The sequence below is a fragment of the Notolepis coatsorum genome (genome assembly GCF_963971535.1).
Source record: "Notolepis coatsorum genome assembly, chromosome: 17".
In the NCBI taxonomy this organism is placed as follows: Eukaryota; Metazoa; Chordata; class Actinopteri; order Aulopiformes; family Paralepididae; genus Notolepis; species Notolepis coatsorum.
The window spans coordinates 92,919,740-92,941,564 of NC_140181.1; the positions used below are offsets into that span (position 1 = coordinate 92,919,740).

At 47.3% G+C, this 21,825-nt stretch overlaps 1 protein-coding gene across 1 annotated transcript in view; it reads right to left on the reverse strand.

Annotated features, from left to right (window-relative positions):
• LOC311244147 (piezo-type mechanosensitive ion channel component 2) overlaps nucleotides 1-21,825 on the reverse strand; it is a 148,247-nt gene that overhangs the window by 51,943 nt on the left and 74,479 nt on the right. The window contains 8 exon segments of the mRNA XM_084333555.1: nucleotides 3,338-3,526; nucleotides 13,137-13,395; nucleotides 14,251-14,754; nucleotides 15,248-15,409; nucleotides 16,473-16,687; nucleotides 17,640-17,806; nucleotides 18,757-18,825; nucleotides 19,348-19,443. Coding sequence (XP_084189681.1) covers nucleotides 3,338-3,526; nucleotides 13,137-13,395; nucleotides 14,251-14,754; nucleotides 15,248-15,409; nucleotides 16,473-16,687; nucleotides 17,640-17,806; nucleotides 18,757-18,825; nucleotides 19,348-19,443 — 1,661 coding nt within the window.

Below are 21,825 nucleotides of genomic sequence, written 5' to 3' on the forward strand. Positions count from 1 at the left end.
ACCTACCTAGGTTCCATCCTAGAGGCAAATCTTTCCTGTGACAAAATGGCATCCAAGGTAATAAAAAAAGTCAACCAACGAACTCGTTTCTTGTACCGGATCTCCTCTCTGGTAAACAAGAATACCCTGAAGACTCTGGCAGGAGCACTCATTCAAGGGTACTACGACTATGCTTGCACCTCATGGTACCAAAGCACCTCAAAGGCGCTAAAAACAAAATTACAAACATCTCAAAACAAACTGGTCAGACTACTGCTTGACATTACTCCTAGAACCCACCTCACCCCTGCCCACTTTGACAACCTAGGATGGCTTAGAGTAGACGACAGAGTACAGCAACTTGCAATGGGCCTGGTCTACAAGATACACTACACGACCAAGGTACCCATGTACATGTCAAAATACTTCCCAAAGGTCAGTGAATACCACGATCACAACCCCAGAGGGAGCTCCACAAATCATGTTAAACCCAGATTCGGCTCAAACAAGGGACTAAACACGTTTCGCAATTATGCCACATCAATGTGGAACACCCTACCCACAGCTGTAAAGGAATGTGAATCACTACCCACTTTCAAAACCACTCTCAAAGAACACCTACGGGAGACTGCAATTCGAAACTGGCCCCTGTAAATGTCCTAACCCAACCCCCTCCAATGTACAGTAAATGACCAAGTATGGTTTTGTCAATATTCCAATGTACAGTTTCGCTTGTACAGTTGTACAGTGTCCCCCACCCACCCCTCCTAAACCCAACCCCCCCACCCCACCTACCCAACCTCCTCTAATGTACAGTTTCTACATCAAATGTACATACTCTCTTTTCTAGACTCTTTTTGTATCACAAACAGTACTGTATTTGCAAATCTGGTATGTCATAAATGTATAGATGTAGCAGTACTGTCTATATGTCGTGTATGTCATATATGTTATGATTAATTGAAAATGGGGGACACTGATGTAAACAAGATGAAAGTATTTCTCTGGTCTGCATCCCCTTAACAATTGTATGTATTTAGTTGTACTGTACCCATTCTGCAATCTGTTAATAAAGTTTTCAATCAATCAATCAAGCCTCCGCCGTCGGTGTGTGAATGGGTGAATGTGAGGAACAGAATTGTGAAGCGCTTTGCATTTACTAAACAGTGTTGAAACATGGGTGCTACAGTCTGCATAGTAGTAAAGACATTACCATAGTAGGTAGGAAGATTATTTTGTGGCAAAGTGCATGATAGTAAAAGACAGGACAAAGGCTCTTCACTGGTTTCCAGTTTGTTATATAATTGATTTCAAGGTCCTGCTATTTGCTTTCAAATCCCTGAACTAACTGGAACCCTCCTAAATTACAGATTTCTTAAGCCCTTACACCACCTCCAGGTCTCTCAGGTCTTCTGACCTGGGCCTCCTGGCCGTCCCATATTCAAGACTCAAACTCGGAGGCGACCGTGCTTTCGCAGTTACAGCCCCTAGACTTCCCTCTTCCATCAGACTCGCCCCAGCCGTCGATTCTTACAAACGTGCTTTATAAATAAAGTTTACTTGACTTGATTTTACTTGTTTCTATCGTTTCCTGAGTGGCTTCAGTGACAGCGAGACACACTGGGTCACACGGTAGGATATCCCAGACTGCATCCTGTCAGATTCAAAATGGCCACATTCTGGAAGGAAATGAAGGCAGAGACAGACATCCATGCTTCACTGTCACTGGTTCTTTTCTCAGCATAATTGATCATTGCGATCAACGTGGATGTTGTACTTTTTCCTGGACTTGAGTGTAATGTACAAGGTGCAGGACAACCTTTTTTACGTTTACATTTTACATAATACTGTAGTGGCTACTGGGACATAATTCACGGCATCCTAGCCTTAGGTGGTGTTTACTACATCTCCCGTGATCCTTAGCGGGGGATGACGTAGTTAAAGTGAGACGAATGAAAGATGAATGGCAGTGTTGTTGTGCGACAGTAGAGTGCGTATTAAAATAGTATTTTTGCATCGGAACACGACTCCGTTTTCACTATTATTACCGCATTCCTACAATACATTATATTAAAAACTGGAAATATGTGTTTGCAAGCTGTATTTAATGCTTTTAGTATACATTTTAGTTACACACCACACAAGCACACTTATTACACACACAATGCTGCTATTTCTTTGCTTTTTTACATTTATCCACTGTCTTTACCTTGTATTGTATAGTTTGTATAGATTGTTGTATATTGTTGTCTACAAATCTACTACGGTTGAGGAGCCGGGAAAAACAAGCATCTCATGTTTTTCTGAATGTATGTACATTTAAAAAAAAAAAAAAAAAAACTGTGATCATAAAATAATCAGAATCGGTGGGAACTTACTGTATGGCTTCCTGTCGGAGAGCGCCAAAGGGTATGAAAGAGGAGGACGAGTACAACTGCGCACATACAATCACGGTTACATTAAACCCAGCGCTTGTGTAGACAGCCCCTAAGACTAGAAGAAATATATTGTAGGGTTTGGCCTTTCCATCTATTATGTTGACAATAGGAAAACAAAAATGTAATTACACAGGCCTTATAAACAACATAGAAGATAAAACAGAAGATTTAAATACTTTTTAACACTAGACCATGTTTTATCTATTTATTACAAAAATATTTGCACTACATCCATACCTCATTTTAGCATTTTAAAATGTTTGCATTTTGTACTTAATTTTGTACTTTAGGTTGTACTTTTGTATAGGCTATTGTATATTTTGTATAGTGTTTGGACTTTATTCTTTTTAACTTTTTTACTGTATGAAGCACAATCGCAGGGGGATCATACAGAACCAAGCATTTCACTGTAATGTACATGTACCTTATACAGATGAAGCACTTCAGATTCAGTACCCTACTGCTGCGCTTCTGCCACTCTTCTACCACTTTAGATGTACATTTCCGGGGGCTGGTGGCTGGGTCTAAACGTGAACAAAGGTACTTAACTTAAGTGCTTCCCCAGGGAGGGGGTCGGGGGCTACTGCCCTCAGACCACCAAGATAATTTTTATATGGGCAGTCTGACTTGGGGTACTGACCATATATTAGTGTTGCAATGCATGATAAGTAAACAGTGAAAAAAGCTAAGAAATCGGATGGGGCTGGGACATTTTGGACGAATAAAAATGTAAGATGAAAATCTCCCCAGCCTGTGGGAGGCAGTGGAGGTGTGAAATCTGGCCCGGTCCAGAACAATAGGAGTCACAAAATCAGTTTGGAGTGGAGTGATGGAGTAGTGGTAGAGGAGCAGTAGAGGTTTGATTTTTCAGGGCTGTATCTGTATGTGACAAATAAAACAAAACTTGAACAGCTGAGTACCTTGAGAATAGACCTGTGGAAGAACAGAGCCAGCAGCTGGATGAGGTCGAAGAGAACATAGCCGTCTTTCTTCTCTACCCCGATGATGTTGGGCAGGGCGAAGGGCCGGTCAGCGTTGATGCCGCGGTACGCAGACGTGGTCCAGGGGAAGAAACCAAACTGGCATAAATACTTCACCACCACCGCCAGCTAGGAACAGAGAAGTAACCGTTTTACTTTACTTTAGTTTAGTTTAGCACAGTACAGAAGAAATACTTTACCAGGCGAGAGAGTTTAATTTTGTTTTGTTTTGTTTTCTGCCTTGACTAAAAACACACTTTTTCAATCAATATAAACAACATTTACCTTCGTACTGCCTTTTACTATTATGTAATATGCTACTATTTACTATGCTAAATATGCCTATACTACTATGCACTCTAGCACTGCTAGACGAACAATACCACTTACCACTGACTCTATAAGAGTACATAACACCAGAGTTGTACCCCTCCTGCTGACTTGTTGGACACAATTTGTAACTCGCTTTGGATAAAAGCGTTGGCTAAATAGTTTAGTTTAGTTCAGTTCAGTTCAGTTCAGTTCAGTTCAGTTCAATTTAGTTTAGTTTAGTTTAGTTCAGTTCAGTACCGTACAGTGCAGTTCAGTGCTACTTTGAAATATCATATATATAACCTAAATCAATGTGTGTGTGTGTGCATGTGTGCTTGCAGTAGAATTAGGGTGGCCAAACATCCCGATTTGTGCGGGACAGTCCCGCATTTCAGCCCTCTGTCCCGCATGCCGCAAGAGAAGAACATTGACCCGCATTTCAATAAGTGTCCCACAATTCAATAAACAATAATAATAATAATTATTATTATTAATAATTATTGTTTTTGTCCTCTCATTAATCCCCAAAACATGCACTAATGCACGCACCGCAAGTACTACATACGTAACGTTATGTAACATAGCCTATAGTCTAACCAGCACAAGCGCATTATATATACCTGGCGCGAGCTGTTTATTTCCGGTCGCTCAAGTTGCGCTGCAATAAACAGCTCGCGCCAGGTACTATATATACAAGCTGTTATTGGCTATTGGTTATTGGTTATTGGGGGATGACGTGACTGTATGCGAGGTCTACCCCATCCTTATCCAGAACCCACCTCACCCCTGCCCACTTTGACAACCTAGGATGGCTTAGAGTAGACGACAGAGTACAGCAACTTGCAATGGGCCTGGTCTTCAAGATACACTATACGACCGGGGTGCCCATGTACATGTCAAAATACTTCCCAAAGGTCAGTGAATACCACAACCACTACACCAGAGGAAGCTCAACAAATCATGTTAAACCCAGATTCGGCTCAAACAAGGGACTAAACACGTTTCGCAATTATGCCACAACAATGTGGAACGCCCAACCCAAAGCTGTAAAGGAATGTGAATCCCTGCCCACATTTAAAACCGCTCTTAAAGAGCACCTACGGGAGGCTGCAATTCGAAACTGGCCACCGTAAATGCCCAAAACCCCCACCACCTCCTAATAGACAGTCTCCTCCCCACCGCATGTATATATTCCCTCCCACCCACCCACCCCCTCCTAATGTACAGTCCCCTCCCCATCATATGTATATACTCTGTCAGGATCTAGGGGTAACAGTACTGTATATTTGAATACCGCTTATGTCACAAATGTATCAGTACTAAATACCTATATGTCCCTATGCCATAAATGTCATGTATGTTGTGTATGTCATAAATGTCTATATGAAATGAAAATGGGGGACCCTGATGGAAACAAGACAAACGTCTTTCTCAGGTCTGCATCCCCTTAACAATTGTATGTATTGAGCCGTACTGTATTGTACCCATTCTGCAATCTGTTAAATAAAGTTTTCATTCATTCATTCATTCATTCATTCTCTACCCTGCGTGCGGAAACTCCATGCAAAGGCTCACGGATTCCTTCTTAGACGCGTCCTTCTCCGCCACTTCCCAGATGCAAGAGTGACAAAGACAAGAGCAGACTTCACATCGTTCTACAGGTCTGCCATCGTCTACCTCGAGAAGTGGTTCGATTTCTCAGATGAGAATTATCTGAAGGCTCTTTCTGTCATGTGTCTAAACTGAGAAACGTCAGCTTCACTGACCTGTGCGCGTCCCGGTCACGAATGCATTCGTAGAGAGGTTGTTCTCCCTCATGACCGGCGCGTGGACGGACCAGAGAAATAGATGCAGTGTGGAGCTCGTGAAGAGAGAAATACAAGTCAAAACTAATTTCTCTCTCACATGTTCAGCTTTTTATAAATATGCTCTTCGTCAGAAGGCTCTACTGGAAGCTGCACGGTCCAGTAATAAATATAGATTCCTCAAACACTATACCTGTACGTGCAGTATGGTGCTCTCCAAGGTGCTGAAACCTTGGAGGCGCATTTATAGTGTTTGGAGGCACAATGCGAAGGCACATTTTCTTGTTCTTTTTTTTTTCTTGGTCTTTTTCCCCCTCCTTTTTCCTCAGATTTTTCTCCCATCCCAATGTTAGTCGTTATGCCAATTCCCAATCCCCTTCCTGGTCGCTGCGCACTTACCCCCCACAGTCGGTCTGGGAGAGTGGAGGCTACCACGTGCTTCCTCCGACACACGTCCAGCCAATCAACCGCTTCTTTTCACCTGGCAGCGCAGATTCTCACTGAGAGGGCGTAGCGTGTGGAAGGATCACACTATCCAACTTAGATCCTATCCGCGCTTAGCAGGTGCCCCGACCGAACTGTAGGAGTCGCTGTTTACAACGACCCGGACCCACCCCGCCAGCTTCTCCCACCCTCTAATACTGCCAATTGTATTAGTGTGAACGGCCAGCCAAGCTGGTGACAACCCCGGAGCTGTGAGCTGGATTCGAACAGGCAAATCCAGCCGCTCCGGGGTTGGTGACGAACGCAATCTCCGTTACGCCACCTGACCGCCCCACGAAGGCACATTTCTAGTGTTACAGCCATTTGCTTAGCCTACTGTTCCCCATAGGCACATTTTTTAATAGTTGTTCCCTATTGTTCACTGCTGTTTTAATTTGTTTATGTATGTATTTCACTTATGCAGGATAACACTCTTTGTAGGCCTACTCATGCTACTCATGTTATTATATTCATCCTGTATATACCTGTGATATATTTACATTTAACATGTTAATTAAAGTTTAAAAAAAAATCAAATGTATATATGATAAGTATTAAAAGTATTATGATTTTAATAATTGTACAATTTTGTCAGATTATCATTGAATGAAGAATGTTAACTTTGTAGTGTTCTGGACCGGTTTAGAATCAAGGAAGCCAGTGTAGACAATGTATGCTCTTCAGTATCACATTACAAGTGTCAGGATCTGAAGGATCTGAACTTTCTGGACAGTCCTCTGGCGCCCCCGGGTGGTCTGTTCGCGGTGCTACAGGCCGCCGCCTTTCGTATGGACTTTTGTGTACACATATTGTCAAGTCTGTTGTCTGTCTTGCTCCCTGTGTATCTCCCATTAGTCCAGATGTTCTAGTCTCCCTTGTATTCCCCGTGTTGTTCTGTTACAATGTTTATTCCTGCCTGTTAGTTCAGTGTCTAGTCTCCTTCCCTTGTATTCATGTGTCCTGCCTGTCAGCCCCCAGCTGTTCCTTGTTGTCTAATTAGTACCTGTATATATTCTCCCTGCCCCTGTCTTCCAGTGTCGCGTCATTGTTTGTTGTTTTCCCGTCAGTACCCTTCCATACTGTGTGTATCTCCGTATCTCCTGTGTCAGTACCTTCCCGTATTTGTAGTCCATGTTTTCCAGCATTTCTGAGGTTTTGTTTTCCGCTGTAACGTGTGCCTTTTGACTATGCTCAAGTAAAGCTATTATTATTATCGGAACGTCGACTCGTTGCCTCGTCTCTCTTACTCCACATTGTCCCGCGATTGAATTCTACACTCCTCTCCTAAACTCGGATCCTCACAGTATGACGCGACCTAACCAGGATTCAGCGGATAACGGGAGAGACCAAGCAGGCGACTTGCTGCTGACCATGCAGCACTTCTTCGAGGGAGGTTTCCTCGCTTCATCCTCGTTCGAAAGGATGCGACTGCACGCGCTGCTCACCTGCGCAAGTGGGACTTGCAGCTCGGAGCAGGCTCCCCTGCTTGCGGAACATGAACGGCAGCTGGGACTGATTATTCGGGCGCTCTGGTCCCCTGCTCCCAGCAAAGCCACGGCTACCAGTATGTCCTCCTCCACAAGTAAGGCCTCTACTGCCACCACAGCTGTTAGCGTTGGTCCCGCGGCCTTCACTGCCCAGGCTATTAGCCCAGCCGTTAGCCTAGCTTCCAGAGCTAGTAACGCTAGTCCCCGCTCCGTTAACGCTGTCCAGGCAACTAGCACAGCCGTTAGCCTTGCTTCCCCCGCTAGTACTGCTAACCCCGGCTCCGTTAACACAGTCCATGCTACTAGCACAGCCGTTAGCCTAGCTCCCCCAGCTAGCACGGCTAACCCCGGCTCCGTCAACACAGTCCACGCTATTAGCATAGCCGTTAGCCTAGCTCCCACAGCTAGTACTGCTAGCTCTCGCTCTGTTAACACTGCCCAGACAGCCAGCTCAGGCCCTATAGCTAACAAAGCCTCTGATGCTGGGACCGCCCCGTCGGCCGGCAAGGCCCCTGTGGTTAGCTTAGCCCCTGTAGCCAATGTAGCTTCGGCAGCTACCCCCCTAGCTCACCCCTCTAGCACAGGCCCTATAGCTAACGAAGCCTCTGATGCTGGGACCGCTCCGTCGGCCGGCAAGGCCCCTGTGGTTAGCTTAGCCCCTGTAGCCAATGTAGCTTCGGCAGCTACCCCCTTAGCTCTCTTAGCTAACACTGCCCAGGCAGCTAGCACAAGCCCAGTAGCTAGTCCTGCCCCTGTAGCAGTTCGCATAGGCCCAGCGGCCCTCACTACACAGGCAGCTAGCACTAGCCCAGTAGCTAGTTCAGCCCCTGTAGCCATTGCAGCTTCGGCAGCTATCCCCTTAGCTCTCTCTGCCCCCACAGCCAAGTCAAGGGTTCCTTCTGTTCGGAGGCTCAGTGTAGGCTCGTTCTCTACCACTTGCTTACTCCCTCCTGCTACTGCTAGCGAGGCTTCTGCAACTGGCAGAACCTTTTGTGACAGAGCAGCCTCTGCAGTAGCTACCTACCTAGCTGTCCTCGCGTGCACAGGCCCTATAGCTAACGTAGCCTCAGATGCTGGGACCGCGCCTTCGGCCGGCATGGCCTCCGTGGTTAGCACAGCCCCTGCCGCTAGTGTAGCCTTGGTAGCTACCGCCTCTGTCCAGTCCGCTAGAGCCCCGGCTAGCAAGTCTCAAGAGGCTAGCAAAGCTAAGAAGACTAGCATAGCCCTTCCCGCTAGGGTAACTCCTACTGCTAGCACCTTAGCCCCTCCCGCTAGCGTAGCTTCTACAGCTAGCACCATAGCCCTCTCTGCTAGTATAGTGTCCCCTACTGGTCCCGTAGCCCCCCTCGGGGACGGGTTTCATGAGGCACATTCCCTCCTACAAGAATTCATGGGCAATTATTCTCCGGCCTGCAGTCTGGAGGAGCGAAAGAACGCTTATCGCCTGGTGTTCTCCATGATGAAGCGGAGTCCTGAAAGAGCATGCGAACTCCGGGTACTGGCCGGGAACATGTTTAGGGTGCTCTTCCAGGACCCCAGCTCCCCAGCCGACTGCCAAGCTGCTAACCCTGGTAAGGCCTCCACCACCAGCATGGCCTCTACTGTTAGCATAGCTGCTACTAGTTCAGTCCCTACTGCTAGCATAGCTTCCACAGCTAGCACGGCTTTCTCTGCTGGTGAAGCCTCTACCGCCAGCATGGCCCCGGTTGTTAGCACTGCTACTGCCAGCACCATAGCCCCGTCTGCTAGCGTAGCTCCTACTGCTAACAAGTCACGGAGAGCTAGAAAGTCTAGGAAGGCTAGCATAGCCTCACCTGCTAGGGTACCTGCTGCTAGCACCCCAGCCCTGCCTGCCAGCCCCACTGTGTGTGTAGCGCATTCAGCTAGCATGGTCTCCATGGCTATCCCAGCCCCTACTGCTAGTACCATTCCTACTGCTAGCGTAGCTTCGTCAACTAGCCTGTTTCCCACTGCTAGGACTGCCCCTTCAGCTAGTAAGGTCAGTTTCCCTAGAGCCGCCCTGTCGGCTAATCTCTTGGCTTCCACAGCTAGTCCAGCCCTGTCTGCTAGCTTAGCCCCTGCAGCGAACCAGGCCTCAACAGCTAGTAAAGCCCCATCTGATAGCTTAGCCTCTGCAGCTAACCAGGCTTCCACAGCTAGTCCAGCCCTGTTTGCTAGCCTAGCCCCTGCTAGCTTACTCCAGATCGCCCATGTAACCTCTGTAGCTGGCGCCTTAGCTCTTCCTGCTAGCATACCCTCTACAGCTAGCACATCCCCCACTGCTAGCAGACTCTCTGCAGCCAGTACTGCTCCTGCACTTAGCATAGCCCCTGCTAGCTTACTCCAGATTGCCTATGTAGCCTCTACCACCAGCATGTCTCCCACTGCTAGGACTGCCCCTTCAGCTAGCAAGGTCAGTCTCCCCGCTGCTAGGACTGCCTCTTCAGCTAGCAAGGTCAGTTTCCCTGGAGCCGCCCCGTCGACTAACCCCACAGTCTCGTCCGCTAGAGCCCCTGCTGCTAGCACCTCAGTCTCGTCCGCTAGAGCCCCTGCTGCTAGCACCTCAGTCTCGTCCGCTAGAGCCCCTGCTGCTAGCGTTTCGGTCCCGTCTGCTAGGGTTCCTACGTCTAGTCCCTCAGTTCCGCACGCTAGAGTTCCTACTGCTAGCGCTTTAGCCCCGCCGGCTGGTGTAGCCCTAACAGCTAGCACGGGCCCTGCAGCTAGCATTTCCCAGGTAGCCAACCCAGTCTCTACTGCCAGTTTAGCCCATGTTAGGGCAGCTCTAGCTGCCCCTGTTCCTCCTCCGGCTCCCGGGGAGACCCCGACGTCTGGTCCGGGTCGTGCCCCTGCTCCTGTCCCCGGGGAGTCTCCTGCCTCCGGCTCGTCGTCTGGTCCCGGCTCCTCGTCTGGTCCCGGCTCCTCGTCTGGTCCAGCCCTGCACCGTGGTCTACGCCGTGGTCTACGCCGTGGTCTGCACCGAGGTCGATCTGCACCTGGAGAGTCGTCTGGTCCAGCCCTGCACCGTGGTCTACGCCGTGGTCGACGCCGTGGTCAACGCCGAGGTCTGCACCGAGGTCGATCTGCACCTGGAGAGTCGTCTGGTCCAGCCCTGCGCCGTGGTCTACCCCGTGGTCTACGCCGTGGTCAACGCCGAGGTCTGCACCGAGGTCGATCTGCACCTGGAGAGTCGTCTGGTCCAGCCCTGCGCCGTGGTCAACGCCGTGGTCAACGCCGAGGTCTGCACCGAGGTCTACACCGTGGTCGACACTGTGGTCAACGCCGAGGTCTGCGCCGAGGTCTACGCCAGGAGGGTCCCCCATCCGGGGTCCTGCGCCCGGTCCCAAGACCTCCACCTGGAGTGGCTCCCATCCGGGGTCCTGCTCTGGGGTCGTCGTCTCCGCCCTTCATCTCCGGGTCCCCTGGTTCGTCCCAGGGTCTGCTCCTGGGGGGGTCCCCGTCCGGGGTCCTGTTCTGGAGTTGTCACCCTCGCCCCTTTGTTCCGGGCCTCCTCACCGGGCCCCTGTCCCAGTGCCCGGCCTCCGCCGTTGGGCTCCTGTCCCCGTCTCCAGCCCCCCTCTCCGGGCCTCTGTCCCTGTCTCCAGCCCCCCTCTCCGGGCCTCTGTCCCTGTCTCCAGCCCCGCTCACCGGGCCCCTATCCGCGTCTCCAGCCCCCCTCGCCGGGTCCCTGTCCCCGTCTCCAGCCCCCCTCACCGGGTCCCTGTCCCAGTCTCCAGCCCCCCTCTCCGGGCCTCTGTCCCTGTCTCCAGCCCCCCTCTCCGGGCCTCTGTCCCTGTCTCTAGCCCGCCTCTCCGGGCCTCTGTCTCTGTCCCCCTCTCCGGGGCCCCTGGTTCCGTGCCCTGTGCGCCCTTCTCCGGGCTCCCCTCTGGTCTCGTTCCCCGGTCCCCCTGCTGCTGGGCCCCTCCTGGGTTATTTTTTCCGCCCCCCCCCCGGCTCCTGTTTCCCGTGTCCTCGTCCCCAGTTTTTTCCGGGGTTTCGGCCCTTCGCCCTGCCTGTTCTGGGTCGGTATCGGTGGTCGTCTGGGAGCCTCCCCTTCGGGGGGGGTCCTGTCAGGATCTGAAGGATCTGAACTTTCTGGACAGTCCTCTGGTGCCCCCGGGTGGTCTGTTCGCGGTGCTACAGGCCGCTGCCTTTCGTATGGACTTTTGTGTACACATATTGTCAAGTCTGTTGTCTGTCTTGCTCCCTGTGTATCTCCCATTTATCCAGATGTTCTAGTCTCCCTTGTATTCCCCGTGTTGTTCTGTTACAATGTTTATTCCTGCCTGTTAGTTCAGTGTCTAGTCTCCTTCCCTTGTATTCATGTGTCCTGCCTGTCAGCCCCCAGCTGTTCCTTGTTGTCTAATTAGTACCTGTATATATTCTCCCCGCCCCTGTCTTCCATTGTTTGTTGTTTTCCCATCAGTACCCTTCCGTACTGTGTGTATCTCCGTATCTCCTGTGTCAGTACCTTCCCGTATTTGTAGTCCATGTTTTCCAGCATTTCTGAGGTTTTGTTTTCCCCTGTAACGTGTGCCTTTTGACTATGTTCAAGTAAAGCTATTATTATTATCGGAACGTCGACTCGTTGCCTCGTCTCTCTTACTCCACATTGTCCCGCGATTGAATTCTACACTCCTCTCCTAAACTCGGATCCTCACAACAAGAGAGATCACAGGGTACATAACGTCTTAACTATAGCCATATTACTCGGGAACCTCTAGGAGTCAGTACCATCGCTGTCGGTAGGTTATTTAACAGCATGTTGGATTGCATGGTATGGTCTTCTATATAATTATGAGTATAATAAGCAATTAAGAACAACAATATTGTGTTTAATACATTAAATTCTTATATTTTTATCAAAATTATGAATAAATTATGTAAACATGATTCTTGCACATGTATTCATTACTGTGCCGCAATTTCAACAAATGTCCCGCAAAATCGACATGCTGTCCTGCATTTGGATCATACGGATTTGGTCACCCTAAGTAGAATGCACGTGTGGGTGTGCACATTATGATATGAGTAAGTATGATGTGTAAGTGGCCAGGCTTGGTTGTTTGTTGGGAGCCTTGCCTCTGTGCTGCTGACCACCCCCCACCCCCCACCCTCACCTCCCCTTCTCTGTGTGCCCCCTGCTGGCCTGGGATAGAAGTCTCCTTCTCACCTACTGTGTCAATAATATAAAAAAGATTATAATAATAAAAATTAAGATTATGTGTCAGGAATGGAATGCCTGGCTCTCCTTTAACCCGTTCACTACCACACTACAGAAGGTTAACCCTTTCACTGCCACACTACAGACGGCTGTAGTGTGGTAGTGAAAGGGTTAACCTTCTGTAGTGTGGTAGTGAAAGGGTTAACCTTCTGTAGTGTGGTAGTGAAAGGGTTAACCTTCTGTAGTGTGGTAGTGAAAGGGTTAACCCTTTGTTGTGTGGCAGTGAAAGGGTTAACCTTCTGTATTGTCACAGTGAAAGTGTTAACCCTTTGGTAGTGTGGTAGTGAAAGGGTTAAAAAAAACAGGACACAGTGTCATAGATGCGAAGCACAATTCTTCTCAAATAGACTGATCTGGTCTTCCACAATGTGCGGTGCCTGCCACTAGGGGCAGCGTAGATAACAGTATGATGTTTCAGACACCATCATTACCTCTGTGTAGATGATAGCGGTCATCCAGAAGCGCTTGCTGGGCCTGGGGACAGACAGCATGGCCCAGAGGAAGAGGAGGATGGGCAGGATCAGTGAGAGGAGCGAGGCGGACATTATGTGGTTCAGGATGATCACGAAGTAGCAAAGCATCTCCGACTGGGACACCATGAGGTTGTAGAGAGCAAAGAGCAGCCGCAACGGCCGGGGAAGAGACCGGAAGAACTTGTCGGACTCCGAGACTTCGTCGTTGTCAAACATGCTGAAGGGATACGGAGAGAGAGAGAGAGAGAGAGAGAGAGAGAGAGAGAGAGAGAGAGAGAGAGAGAGAGAGAGAGAGAGAGAGAGAGAGAGAGAGAGAGAGAGAGAGAGTCAAGTCAAGTCAAGTCAAGTCAAGAGTTTTAATTGTCACGGCATACAAGTATACAATGAAATGCAGGTGGTCTTGCCCGCAACGATGTGCAATACAGTGGTACAACATATAATAGAATCCAATAAAAAAACAACATTGTGCAATAAACAGGTAACAGGTAACATGGTGTGACATCTCGGTATCTGTACATAGTTATTTACAGAGCATATAGGACATGCTAGGTAGCTTTGGTAGTGCAAAAGCTAGAGAGAGAGAGAAAGAGAGAGAGAGAGAGAGAGAGAGAGAGAGAGAGAGAGAGAGAGAGAGAGAGAGAGAGAGAGAGAGATTACACAATTACCTTGTGTCTGTTGTACATTGCTTGATGATTGATTTTTACTTAGCCCACATGGACCTACAAGACATAGGCTAGCCACAACACTGATGAAGGAACCATAGTTCCGAAACATGTATGTTTCTATTTCAGGCTGCCATTAAAAATTAATGAACCTGAGAGTGCTGGTCCGGCTTTCCTGCTTTCTTCAATTCAACTTTATGGGATTACAGCACCCAGTGTCAGACTTTGAGAGCGCGGTCTAACTTGACATTTCTTACAAGACATAGCAAATACAAAACATGCAATGCTCAAGGCTCTAATCAACATTCATTAATTGTATCCCCCCGCGCTCCCTCACAAGCTCCATGTAACGCGGAAGTGCAGTGGTCTATTGCTGAACTACAAAAGAAACAACATTTCCCATAACTGACTTGTTGAGCAGCAGCTCACTGGCAGTGAGGTTCCTGGTTTCCTGACTCAGTGGCCTGGGGGATCCTGGGAGGTCAAGGCTTTTCTCTCCATCAATCTCCTTGTCACCTGGAGAAGTGCATTCTGGGTCCTCTAAGTGTTCCTCCTCACTTCCCTCATGCCCGTCGTCTTCCTCTTTTCTCTCCTCTTCCTCCTCCTCTTCACGTTGGTCATCCTCCCTCCCTCCTTTCTCCTTCTCTTCCACTAGATGCTCCTCATGCGCCTCTTGTTGCGCCTCTTGTTGCTCCTCTTGTTTCTCCTCTTGTTTCTCCTCTTGTTGCTTCTCTTGTTGCTTCTCTTGTTGATCTTGTTGCTTCTCTTGTTGCTCCTCCTGTTGCTTCTCTTGTTGCTCCACCTGCTTCTCTTGTTGCTTCATCTCATTTTCAGTTTTGTCCTCCTCCTCGTCCTCTTTTCTGTGATAGTCTTTATATTCGTCATCTTCTCTGTGAGGAGAAACATCTTCAAGTCTGTTGACCAAAGAGAATACAGTCAGAGACAAAAGGAGGTTCATGCATCCAAATCAAATGTTGTGACTTTCAAAGGTTATTTAGTGACACATCAAATGTTGTGACTTTCAAAGGTTATTTAGTGACACATCAAATGTTGTGACTTTCAACGGTTATTTAGTAACATATTAATTGTCATGACTTTCAAAGGTTATTTATTGTGACAAATCAAATGAAAGAAGGGCAGTTGAAGGCTGATAAAGGCAAAAAACATCGTTTTCTAAACACAATTCTCCTGGGTTGTAAGCTAATAAACGTATGACAACAACTATGATCCAAGTGAGGTTCTTTCTTCCACAGGACCTTGAAGCTTGAAGGTTGGAGATCAGGCGGAGATCAGGGTTATAGATGCAAATAAACACTGTGATTGTTGTAGAGTAGGAATGCCGGGCTTTTGTAAAGTACAAGAATGCGTCTGGCAGGGCTTCTTGTAACAACAGTAGATCCTCCTCACCTCTGTGGCGGCTCGTCTCCATCCAGGGAGGTCAGGTCGATGTTGGCGGCCTTCAGGAGCCTGCGTCGGAGCTGGTCCGCAGGGGGCAGGTGGACAGGAGACTCGTCCAGCTCCTCCTGGGTGGGCTGACGAGACCCCAGCATGGTCTCATCCGTCATACAGCTGGCAGAGAGGGAGAGACAAACAAAGAGGCAAAACAACAGTATGTGGCTGTACAAAGGCAGAAGAACAAATGCACATACATACATACATACATACATACATACATACATACATACATACATACATACATACATACATACATACATACATACATACATACATACATACATACATACATACATACATACATACATACATACATACAAACATCAAATATACACAGATATATGGATTACTCGAGTTGTCTAGTTTCCAATGATACTGTACCTCTATCTTCTCTAGCTTTTAACAAACACACCAACATTATGGGAAACCGTCTTCTCCAGAGTCAGACAAGAAGCTGGATACCAATTTCGTCTATGTGCGTTCAGTAGAAAGCTATCCTTATTGTCTAAAGATGGTACTGTAGGTTGATGGAGTGTTGTGTTCATTCATAGTGTGTTGTGTTCATTCAAAGACAGTAGAGGTTGTTGTACTTTCTGGTGATGTATCGCATTCACACTCGCAAGTGATTTGGATTGACCATGTTTTTTGAAGACTTTTGGTATTTGTATTTGTGTATCATTACAGGTGAGAAGAATTTCCAAAGATGTTCTACCGCCATGATGACTATACCGGAATCGGTCAAATACTGTTTACCGGAATACCTTTCATGAGTTAATACAACACACTTAAATCAATGTTGTAACTCATGTCTTAAAAGAACCCATCAACATTATGGGAAATGCACTTACCATCTTCTCCAGAGTCAGACAAGAAGATAGATATCAATTTCCTCTCTCAGTAGAAAGCTATCCGGCTGCAAGCTAGCCTAGCTTAGCACACATTAATGGAAGTGGATACGGATCAGCTAGCCTAGCTGTTGGTGAAAACACCTCTCTCTGAAGTTTAAAGCTAGGCTAGCTGATCCATATCCGTTCTTTTGTCTGACTCAGGAGAAGACGGTATGCGCATTTCCCATAATCTTGCCATGTTCCTTTAAATAGTCCTAATTTTTAAATGATTGAAGATCGTACACATGGCACCATGTATGACTGCTACAGTACATCCGTAGAGATGGTACCTGGACACACTGCTGCCCCAGGACACCTTGGAGGCGGCGTTCTTCAGCTTGCCGTACCCCCGGGGCGAGGAGGGCATGGCAGGGGGTGAGGAGAGGGGTTGCTGTAGGGCGTCAACATCATCCTCATCTGCGAGGTCCATAGACGCCATGGTATTCTGACGGGACATCCAGTTCTCATAGAACTGCTTCACACTCTCCTGGTTCACCTCTCTGCCCTGAGAGAGAGAGAGAGAGAGAGAGAGAGAGAGAGAGAGAGAGAGAGAGAGAGAGAGAGAGAGAGAGAGAGAGAGAGAGAGAGAGAGAGAGAGAGAGAGAGAGGTTAACCGTCGGTAGTGTGATAGTAAAGGGTTAACCTTCTGTGGCAGTGAAAGGGTTAAGATCAGTGTCTAGTGTGTAGTAAACATCTTCAGATTCAGATTATTTTATTGCCACAGCTTTTTTAAATAAAAGCAGAGCACAGCTGTCATTCCTAACTTGACAGCTTAGCCCAGGGAGTGCAGTGTTGCCCTTCTTTTAAAAGCGAAGTACTGTGTGATGTTGTAGGTTGGTTTAAAACTGTATTGGAATCTGACCAAATTTAACACATGCATTTACACAACTCATCGCATGCCGCCAGAAGGGACGCACTTTGAGAACGCTGAACGCCTGTAGCAGTGTTGTAGTACTCGAGTCCGAGTCCTGGAGTGATTTTCAGGACTCCTGACTCGACTTGGACTTGAGCACTGATGACTCGGAGTTGGACTTGGACTCGAGCATTGACTGCATTTAGACTCGGACTTGTTAGATAAATAGTTATTTATAAAAAGAAAAAAATATGTATGGGCCCTAATCATTTGGCATAATATATTGATGGCTAGTGCATTTATTTTGCTATTGTGTCACAAAGTAAATAAACTCCCTTTGAAATGGTGACCGCTGTGTCATTATGTTTAATGTAGACCTTTTATTATTGGTATGTCAGCTCTTTGACTGCCAGAGTGGAGTGGACTCAACCTTGATGACTCGGACTCGGACTAGGGTAATGGGGACTCGACTCAGACTCAACTCAGGCTCTTCTTTGGTCACTTGGACTTGGACTCCGACTCGAACACTGGGGACTCGAGACTCGACTCGGACTCGAGATTGTGTGACTCGACTACAACACTGGCCTGTAGTAATGAATCCTACCTTCTTCTGCTGTCGGCTGAGCAGGGCCCTCTCGAAGAGCAGCACCTTGGAGATGTCCAGGTTGTCCTTGCAGAAGGAGTTCAGGCCCTCAGTGAGGTCATCAAGAAGGGCCAGGATGAACACCCAGGTGAACTTCAGTGTGCTGATGCAGCGTTGGAATATGTTTTCTGGCAGAGAAGAACAATGTGAACAATCGACTTACGTTAGTGTTGCGTGTCGCCTGAAGAAACACAAGGGGCGTGACGAGTGAGGTTTAGACATTTCTCTGACAAATTAGCTTGATCTTTTGCAGGTCAAAACCATCAGTAACGAATAACAATCAGTACCAATTAAAGTTGTAGGTCTATTCCCATAATTAATCTTATAACAGGAAGAGACCGAATTGACCCTATTCACATGGCGGCCATTTTCCTCTTATGTGTGAATATGGTCAATGATCTATCTTACAGTATATCCTCCGGCATCAGAGACAGTTTAGGTTCTTGAGTGGATCAGAGACAGTTTAGGTTCTGAGTGGATGAGAGACAGTTTAGGTTCTGAGTGGATCAGAGACAGTTTAGGTTCTGAGTGGATGAGAGACCGTTTAGGTTCTGAGTGGATGAGAGACAGTTTAGGTTCTGAGTGGATGAGAGACAGTTTAGGTTCTGAGTGGATGAGAGACAGTTTAGGTTCTGAGTGGATGAGAGACAGTTTAGGTTCTGAGTGGATCAGAGACAGTTTAGGTTCTGAGTGGATGAGAGACCGTTTAGGTTCTGAGTGGATGAGAGACCGTTTAGGTTCTGAGTGGATGAGAGACAGTTTAGGTTCTGAGTGGATGAGAGACCGTTTAGGTTCCGAGTGGATGAGAGACAGTTTAGGTTCTGAGTGGATGAGTGACCGTTTAGGTTCTGAGTGGATGAGAGACCGTTTAGGTTCTGAGTGGATGAGAGACAGTTTAGGTTCTGAGTGGATGAGAGACAGTTTAGGTTCTGAGTGGATGAGAGACCGTTTAGGTTCTGAGTGGATGAGAGACCGTTTAGGTTCTGAGTGGATGAGAGACAGTTTAGGTTCTGAGTGGATGAGAGACCGTTTAGGTTCTGAGTGGATGAGAGACCGTTTAGGGGGATGCCATGTTTACCTGTCTGCTCCTCTTCCTCTTCCACAAAGCTCTCCAACTCATCCTCACTGGAGTCTGCCCGGTCAATACCTGAGATTGGAATAGTTTAAAGTTGTAAATCTTTTCGTGGAGACACGGAAAAAACACCATTTCATATAAATAAATAAAACGTGGGAGATGAATGCTTTAGTTTAGTTCAGAGCGTGTCTGTACAATACGCACATGAACTCACAGTACAGTAAATCATTTCACTTAGTTTATATAACTCTTGAGTAACAGACAAATTAATTCAATGAAGTCAATGGCCCGACATTGTGATACAGTAATCACCAGCTGTAACCAAGCTGATCTGTGCCATGGGCCGTCGGATGGATATAAACTCGAGTGCCCCTACTGGTTGAATATACCGTTAAACTGGCAGTGACACGGCGTCCACGCCGCAGAGCAGAGAGTTCTAAGAGCTGCATCTGTAGGATAATTTGTTGTTGTCGAGCCAGCTAGCTAGACCTCCATCACACACAGCGGAGCAGACGGTGACTGTCTGCAAACTGCGATCTGGAAAAGCCCTGAGAAGTAAATACAATAACCTGTGATGAACACCTATCATCTCACCCTGTTGTCTCAGTATCTCTCTCTTTTCCCTCTTCTTCACCTGTTTCTTCATCTTTTTCTCCTCCTTCTCGTGTCCCTTCAGGGCTGCCTTAGAGCCTTTCACAGAGGCCTCATAGGCCAACTATAAAACATTAGATTAGATTAAAATGTATAGTCATGATTATACAATTATACATTATACAAGTACAGTACAACCGAAAAGACGTTTGGCATCCAATCAGAGTGTAAATGTAACAGTAAAGTGCAACAGCAATATACAATGTACAGGTGATTAAACTGGGTACAAAATATACATAGTACTACTGAGTAATAGTGCTAATCAGATGTTACATCCAATGTACAGAGTTGTAGTATAATTTGTACAGTGATACAGGTGTAAAGACAGTATGGTAGTAGTCATACTGGCCAGCAGCGTAACTAGTAAGAGTAGGATATGTACAGATATAGATATAGTGTCTACAGATATGTAAAAGGAAAATGTGCAGGTAAATACAGAGAGTTGTGGAATGGATATATATTATGTGGTGAGAATAAATACATAGGCTACTGTATATATGGTATATACAGCATTTTTACATACTATCATACAGAGTTATGGGTTATATTCAGGTGTAGAGGGGTTCTATGCAGGTATATTCAGACAAATATGATATATGTATATGCTGTAAATATAACAAATTATTAAAATAATAATGTAAATATGCAGTATATACAGTGCTGTTGTACATGCTGGGTAGACTATAGTATGACATTTACATTTACATTTAGTCATTTAGCTGAACGCTTTTATCCAAAGCGACTTACAAGTTCTGTACGACAAGTCAACAGGAAGGGTACAACTCTTTCAGCTGAGTAACAATGTTCATGATTCGTATATGATAGATGATAGACTGATGAATAGATATGAAAAAAAAACATTTAATTTCAGATATTGATTGAAGAAGTGTGTTCTTAGTCGATGGCGAAAGATTGGTTGGGTTTCGGCTGTCCTAACTGTGGTGGGAAGTTCGTTTCACCATTGTTGGGCGAGGACCGAGAATAGGCGGCGTCTCTTTGATGACCCCCCAGGAGCTTGGATAGGAGTGGGTCTGAGGCGGCCAGAAGATATAGAGTGGAGGGGTCTTGAGGGTGTGTAGTTAGAGACCATTGACTGGAGGTAGGCGGGAGCCGTTCCCTTCGCTGCATGATATGCCAGGTCGAGGACCTTGGCGCGAAAACGTGCGGCGATGGGGAGCCAGTGCAGGTCCCTAATGAAGTGGGGTAACATGGGCTAATTTTTGTAGGTTGGCGATCAGGTAGGCGGCTGCATTCTGAATGAGTGAAAGAGGGCTTATTAGAAGCTATATTATAGAGTAGAAGATTATTATGATTACTATGACTACAGTTTAGGGCAGAAAGCAGTTTGAAGAACAGTGTCACAGTTTCAATGATACTAGTGCAGTGACCCGTTGGGGACGGGGCCGAATGCTTGGGTCCAGTACAGCTGATTTAAGCATTGTGGAGACCCACATTATGGCTGCTTACAGCGTTCTTAAGAACCGCTCATCTGATCAACTTCACACTCGACACCGCACTCCCTCAGGTCCTCAGGAATACAACCACCTAATGTGGAGGTTGTCTTCAGAGCGCCTTCATCTAGCACCAAAAAGCTGAGACTGCACTCCCCTGGGTCCACAGCAATATACCCGCTGAGTGTGAAGTCAGTTCCAGAGTATGTGAAGTACAGACTATAGCGCCACCATCTGGCCAAACAGCACAAATTTGACACTGGAGCCCACTGAGTCCTGAGTGTGAAGTCCGATCGGATGAACCGTTCTCGAGATATGCTAAGGACAGACAGAGATTCCTTCCTTTATAGTTAGATACACACCACACAAGCACACTTATCACACACACACACACACACACACACACACACACACACACACACACACACACACACACACACACACTCACACACACACACACACACACACACACACACACACACACACTGCTGCTAACCGCAGCCACAGCCCGATCATTCGCCCCTCCCCCCAACACCTGAGACCCCCACAGTGTGGCTCTCTGCAGACAGGTGAATAAACAGCTGAGCGAGATACACGCAGGCAAGGCCGCGGGTCCCCGATGGCGTTAGCCCAAGGGTACTCAAAGCGGGTGCCTCTTAGCTGTGTGATGTGCTCCAGCACATATTCAATATGAGCCTGAGGCTGCAGAAAGTCCCAACACTGTGGAAAACCTCCTGTGTGGTCCCTGTCCCTAAGTGCTCACGTCCCAGCACGTCCAAGGACTACAGGCCAGTGGAGAGGTTGGAGAGGTTAGTCCTGGAGCAACTCCGCCCGGTGATTAAACCCCACCTAGACCCACTCCAGTTTCGCCTACCAGCCCCGACTGGGGGTAGATAGAGGATGCTGTCATCTACCTGCTGAACCGAGCCTACACTCACCTAGACAAGCCGGTGAGCACTTTGAGAATCAT